General features: G+C 29.9%; 1 protein-coding gene across 2 annotated transcripts; it reads right to left on the reverse strand.

Moving 5' to 3' along the window:
• Positions 1-911: 911 nt before the first annotated feature.
• Positions 912-6,793, reverse strand: LOC107417162 (protein CONSERVED ONLY IN THE GREEN LINEAGE 160, chloroplastic). 2 transcript variants are annotated; one of them, XR_003055719.3, is made up of 10 exons: positions 6,266-6,792; positions 5,634-5,683; positions 5,471-5,549; positions 5,288-5,383; positions 5,033-5,113; positions 4,860-4,951; positions 4,055-4,147; positions 3,596-3,664; positions 3,203-3,415; positions 912-1,164 (listed from the first exon to the last, which is right to left on the reverse strand). XR_003055719.3 is itself a non-coding variant. In XM_016025748.4 (9 exons), exons 1-9 carry the CDS (start codon positions 6,581-6,583, stop codon positions 3,292-3,294), a joined length of 1,002 nt encoding a protein of 333 aa, XP_015881234.1. In that variant the 5' UTR covers positions 6,584-6,793; the 3' UTR covers positions 2,421-3,291. The 2 variants fall into 2 exon arrangements, 1 of the variants encoding a protein (XP_015881234.1); XM_016025748.4 differs by lacking the exon at positions 912-1,164 and having other exon boundaries at positions 2,421-3,415; positions 6,266-6,793.
• Positions 6,794-7,136: the final 343 nt, after the last annotated feature.

Below are 7,136 nucleotides of genomic sequence, written 5' to 3' on the forward strand. Positions count from 1 at the left end.
AAACATTTTTACAACTTCATAATTAGTCGATTTTGGTAACTGTCGATTTTGCAAAAATGGAAATTGCAGCCATCTGAAGGTCTTTTGTCGGAACTGGTTAACTTATCAACTGGACAAATGTCACCAAAAAAAATCAGACAATGCAGCTCGATTAATCGGTTATCTCGGTTCTCTAATTTTTATACCCAATCTTAGTTAAGGAGGTAGTTTGTAATTTTCTCTAAAAACTTAATTTTTATTTTTATCTATTTTCTTAGGTTTTTAGAATTTGCTCAATATGAAATAACTTCAACTCCAATTTTATGTTATTTTTGGCTTGAAAGCTTCAATATTTTTTAAAACCAATAAATTCCCTCCAAAAGACAACATTAACTCCATCAAAAAAAATATTAACACGGGATATATCAAAATAAATCTGGCAAAATTCTATACGATATAAACCTGTAGAATAGTATCAACACAAACATATAGTTAACTTGTTAATAGTAAAACATGAAAATAGCCCCAGCAACATGTTAAAAAGCGTATTTTGGTGTTATATATATATATATATATATATATTTTTATTATATATTTATTAGTTATTCATATTACTCAATATTATTTTCTTAAATGGGATATTTTAATTCATCAATTTAATATTTAATTTTGTAAATATAATTATTTGATTACAAATTTTTTTTTTTAACTTATAACTATTATTAAATATATTTTTTGTTGATTATTTTTATTTAAATATTTTTTATATTTTTCTTATTTTATTTAAAAATAAATTTTACAATTGAATTCAATAAATTAACGAATGATAATTTAATAAACAATTTTGAGTTTATATATATCGTAACACAAAAACTTTAACAAAACAAGTTTAAATGCAGGAATTTTGAAACAAATGCGGCACAACTTGAATATGAAATAACACGACTAATTGCCAAGTTTAATCAAGAAAATAAAGTCTTGGAAACACTTTTTCTTCTTTTTTGCTTTTTCTCTCTCTACTTTTCTAGATTCATACATAAATTATAAATAAATGACACAAAATAATAACATTTGCATTGCTTTTCTTGGGCAAACACCCAATCTAGCGTATTGGAATTACAGCAACGATGATCCACATGTAAGTCTTTTTCCCCATAAGCGAATGAAGCGTATGTAAAACAGTAACTAAACCAAAGAAAAAATAAAAATATTAATAAACAAATAAATAAATAAACACCATATCGATTCAAAGGTGGATTTACATTTCGATACCAAGTTTATTGGAATTCATCATTTACCACCAAAATGTTTGAAAATTTATCAAATTAACCCCTGGATTGTTAAAATTAACAGTTTGACTGTTTTTGACCAACAAAAAGTCCATTTTACCCCATATTAATGTAAATAACTAATTTTGCCCTTAGGTATGAGGTTCTAAACTATCATTTAACCCCTTCTTAAATTTTAAAATTTTAAATTTTTTAGTACCAATTTTGAAAAAAATAAATTTTCACTATTATTTTTTTAAAAAATTCAACACTTAAAATATTGATAATTTATTTAATTTTTTTAAAAACCCAAGCTACCACGACACAAACAACTCAATTAAATAAAATAAAATTTAAAATTAATAGACATATCCTTTAATTATTTTTGGGTAATATATTATTAATTGAATAGTATTTTTAAAAATACTTTGTAATCAATAAATAAAATATAGAAAACACATTTAAATTCTATCTAAAAATATTTTACAAAGAAAAAAAAATTACATTTTAATGAAATGATAATTAAATTAATAATTTCCAAATCTTTTTCCTTTCATGGTCCAAAACAAATCGTTTAACAAAATACTTATATATATATGAAGCAAAAAGAATAAAGAAACAAATTTAAATTCTATCTAACAGTATTTTACTACGGAAAAAAAAAATATATTTAAGCAACCTAGCTCAATTTTATCATTAAATATGATAGGATCAACAAATCATATATAACAATAATAATTTAAATAATTTTTTTAGTTTTTTTTAATATTAAAAACCTAATAAGAAAAAACGAATCTTCAACAAAAACAAATTAAATTTTCACATAATTTTAAATGACACTTGATTTTTTTAGAAAGAAATTAAAAATTTTATTCATTTTATTCTTTACCCTTATTTAATTTTATATCACGTTAATGTTTTACATCGTAAAATAGGCTTGATAGCCTACTTAGAATAAAAATTTATATACATAGATATATGTGAGTGAAAAAAAAAAAAAGAAAAGAAATAGATAAGCGTTCACGGGTGGGATTTAAACAATTGAGGATTAATGTTTGTAAAAAGAAAACTGGATTTATAATAATAATAAAAAAAATTAATAATAATAACAAAAACCAAAGGAATAGGTTTGTTTAAGAAGAGAGGAGGGTGTGTGGTTATGAGAGAGACGAATTGGGGTGGGGGTGGGGGTGGGGCTGGATCTGGGAGAAAGTATTAGCCGAATAAGGTGGGGAAGAAAGGAGAAAAGGATAAGCAAGGGGGAAAGGAGAAATAGAAATGAAAAAAATAAAATCAATTAATTAATTTTTATAAAAAAAATAAAAAAAAATAAAAAGGTTGAAAGAGAAAGAGGTTTTGTAGTTGGGTTGCAATCTGGACAAGAAAGGATCTAGTTGGGGAAGGAGAGAAGGGGATAAGCAAAGAAATGGAGAAAGAGCAAGAAAAAGAGAAAAAATAATAATACCAAAAATAATAAATAAATAAAGGAAAAAAAACGTTAATTGCAGAGTGGAGGAGAAAAAAATCATTTTTAAAATTTTTATTATGAAATAATACTATTAAATTTTGTTTTTATAAATATTTATGCAATTATCAAATTATCCCTAGACCGTTAACTTAGTATTAAAGTGTAATTATGATATCTTATAAGGGTCCAAATGTAATTCGCCCGATTTATATATTACAATTTCAAATATGAACTAAACATTGCTGAATGCAGTAAGTAACTAATAAGTTTTAATAACAACTGAAATCTTTTTTTTATTTTGGGAATATTTGATAGGAGACTACCATAAATTTTGAAGAGAAGCTATGAACATGATAGCTTCTATCAATTATCCAAGAAGTGATGATAAATTTGGTGCGTGAAACTTTTGCATATATGTAACATTGAGCATTGAGCCAAAAGGTCAGAAACCCTGTTATGCTAAAGAGATAAGGGATCAGTAAATTACCTCGGCATGACGAAATCCCTAGCATAATGGTGAGCTTCTGTTATACGTATGAACTATGAAGACCAAGGATAAACTTATACGTGAGTCTTTTACTCAACCGAAGTAAGTGCATCCTCTATAGCTTGAATGAAAGTAGCAATCTTGTATGTGAAAAATCCCACTAACATTGGAATCAATTCCAAGTGCATAAATCCATATTCTGGAACAAGAATCCTGCACCAAAAACACAGCAACGTGTTGAGCGATGAAAGAATCAGCAGCTGGATTTGTTAATTCCATCTATAAATGAAAAAATAATTATCCATTTCCTCTGCAAATCAACTTAAACAAACAGATCTCATCTTACTTATGTATTGTTTGTGCGAAAACAATCTTGCATGTAACAAAACTTACCCGTTCCACCGGTTAAAGACCATGACTAAAACAACAGGGACTAATAACCTTGGCTGCGCAATCGCTCCCCTGCATTAAAATTCCACCAAGTCAAAATATAAAATTTACTCTCTATGTGAAAAAGGACAAGTCAGTTCCATCTAATCATTCATAGCAGAGAAAACTTCATAGATTTGTTCATTTGTCCTTTTGTGACGATAACTTTGCATATTAAACAGCTGTGAATTTTCAAACATCATTTGAAGAATGGTGAGATATAATTTAAATACTACAGAACAAATAAAATATTCAGCCTTTTATATATAAAACTGATCTATTCGTAAACCAAACATTTTAATCAATTATATTTGAGGCATAATATGACCACAATAAGTAATTACAGCAGCACCAGGGAGACAAATGTCATGCATCCCATAGGGACTCTAATATCAGGCAAACAATAAAACATTCAAAACGTACTTGATAAGTCCCTTCGCTCCATCTGCCATGGAATCCACACTACTTCCGAGCATACGCATGTACACCAAAGAACCAAGCAATCCAGCACCAAAGCTGAAGACATGAGCATTAAAAGTCATGATGAGAGAAACTTTCATATAAAACTATATAAAAATCCAGAGACTATCAATGTCAAAGAAACTATACTGCCCTTCACCAGTGAATTCGCTAAAGGGAAGGAAATTATTGGTCTTTTAGTTAGTTAGATACTCAATAAATGAAAAGCATTCATGACTTAATCTAATGTCAAAACATGTAATATAGAGTAATCGAACTTTTTCTATCCTGAAAGTATTCTAAAGCTAAGCTGTTGTGACTGATGAAAAAAACATTTTGGACAATTCCCTCTCATTGTACCATTTAATATACAACAATTTGAGGGATCAAATTAGGACTGTCAAATGGCCTAAAACAAGGCGGATGTGTATATGTGCAATCAGTGCTTGGGAAGAGGAACTACTTGCGAATGCATGTAAACTGGTTCTAATTTCAGAAAATAAATGAATTCAACGAATATGGCTTCCCACAAGATTACTCTCAATTATGAGGGTCATACAAGTTTATAGGACCAGAGTCTGAAGTTCTGTACACAAATTGAGAACTAACAAGAAAAGTTTCGATTTTCCGCATGTTTATATGCATAAAAGAAATTGAAGGATAACAAACTATCAAAACATTTTGAAAATCCCCCATACTGAATGATAGTAACAGATGTAAATACGTCTTTTGTACCTTAGTTCAAATACAAAGAAAAAGGTTGATGTACCTAGCTGCAATTTCAGGGGAATAGGAAACATAGGCTGAGACTAAACCAACACCACCCATACCAAGTGTGAGGATTTGCAACTTCTTTTTTAACTGGAAAATAAATAATTTCAGAGGCAGCAATACCAATATAAGAAAAGTGATATAAGACTCCCAAGTACTACAGTTAATTACCCTAAAATATTGTTCCCTTGATTGAGAAGCCAGAAATTCTGGGTCTCCTCGAGGGCGCCTTAGTTCCCGAAACATTACATCCTGCAGCTTAGAACCATATCAGATAAGAAGCATCCTTCCAACTAACATTAAGCAAAATGCATTAAGTTTTTAATACTGAGATCAAAATCATTTTTCTCAATGCTGAAATTGAAAAGAAAGAAATAGTGAGACATGAAAAGGAAATTATAGGTAGTGACAGAAAAAGTGACTCACACTGCCTCCAGTAGCAGCCTTACTTGCTTTATCCCATTTCTCTTGTTCACGTCGTGTTGGTACCAATTTCCATCTCGGCAACTTGCTACCACCAGTCTGATTTCATTTTATTCCACATTGTAAAAGAAATATTGTTGATGCACATGCTATTCCATTCAAAAATTCAAGAGACAGTCATCATACATGAATTGCTGGCTCAACCGGCAGTTCTAACTCAGACTTGGCAGGAGCTGTGAGTTCTTTGCTCAAATCAACTTCCAAACTGCATGCCATTATCCGAGCAAGTTAAGAAATCCAATTAGGTAAGTAAGTTAAATATCAATTAAAACCACTAGTCCGGACATACCTGTCAAGAGACATGACTCGATTTAAGCTTAAAAAACCAGAAGTCTCTTCCTGTTTACACCAAACTTAATAAATCATACAACTAAAATGCCGATTCAGATATGAGAAATCATACAAGTTAATTTGAAACATTCATTATCTTTCTTTTCTTTAGGACAGAAAAAATCCGAACTCTGCCATATATGCAATTACTTGATCTGACAGAGTTAATTGTTTTCGTAAGATCAAGAATATGAATGGTATAAATTTCTTAATTTCTTTTGTTTGTTTGTTTCATTCCCTCCAGTTTTCAAGCAACCAAACCGGAGACCGTACGAAGAAACAGTAAGCAACAGAACTGAGAGATAAACAAAAAAAAAAAAAAAAAAAAAAAAACACCTAATTAATTGATAACACAAAATCACCAAATTTAGCCGAATAAAGCAACAAAACTATACAAACTGAGTAAGAACACTTTTTTTTATTAAAAAATAAATAAATGCGCCATTCTTCTTCACTGAAAACACACATGACAATCAAATAAACCAAACCACCATAAATCAATGGATAAGGGAAAAACAAGAAAAAAAAAATGAACGAAACCCAAATGAAAATGTACAGAAGCAAGATGAAAAGAATACTCAAAACAAAAACCTTAACAGGACCGGTTTGAAGGGAAGTGTCAGGATCCTCAATCAATCTTTTCATGCGACCCATGAAGTCTTTGTTCCACATAAATTCATCAGAGGTTAAAGGGTCCTGTTCTTCACCTCCCCAGTACTTGCGGAGCTTCGTTGTGGTCGGCGGACCACCATACTCGCCTGGAGACACACCAGTAGACCATTTCATAGGCTTCTTCTTGGGCAAAATGACCTTAGTCTGTCTTGGGTTTGGCACAGTTGGGTTAAACGAGTCCTGAGGGATGGGTGTGGCCGAGGAGGTCACTGTAACGGAGTAATTCAGAATCGCCATTGATGAAGATGAAGATGAAAATGAAGGTGTTTGATATTTTTTTTATGAGGTAGCGAAGGCCAAAATAAGGAAGGAAAAGGAAAAAGGATTGGCTCTTTTTTGTTGAGGTGGATGGTTATGTGTAAGTTAATCTTCCACCTCACCTACTTTCTGATTCACAACAGAAGTCTTCTTCAATTGCTAGGTTATACTAATTTCTGTTCACATATACATTCTTTTCTTTTTCCTTTTTTTTTTTTTTCTGGTGTGTGATTACGTACACATTCTATTTTATAATTTTTTTTTTTTTTGGTTGAATACATACACATTCTGTTTTTACTCTCTCATTCACAACAAAAAAGTCTTCTTCAATTGGCTAACTTATACAAATTCCCTGTTCACATACACGTTCTTCTTCTTCTTTTTTTTATTTGTTTTTTTTTTTGTGATTACATACACATTCTATTTTATAAAATTGCACATTCTCTTTTAATAGTTTCAATTTTGTTTCACAAATTTTGAAATTTGATGTCATCAAACTTTAATTTTTTATAATGGCAAAAATATTTTTAAT

Source organism: Ziziphus jujuba, chromosome 4, assembly GCF_031755915.1.
Source record: "Ziziphus jujuba cultivar Dongzao chromosome 4, ASM3175591v1".
Lineage (NCBI taxonomy): Eukaryota > Viridiplantae > Streptophyta > Magnoliopsida > Rosales > Rhamnaceae > Ziziphus > Ziziphus jujuba.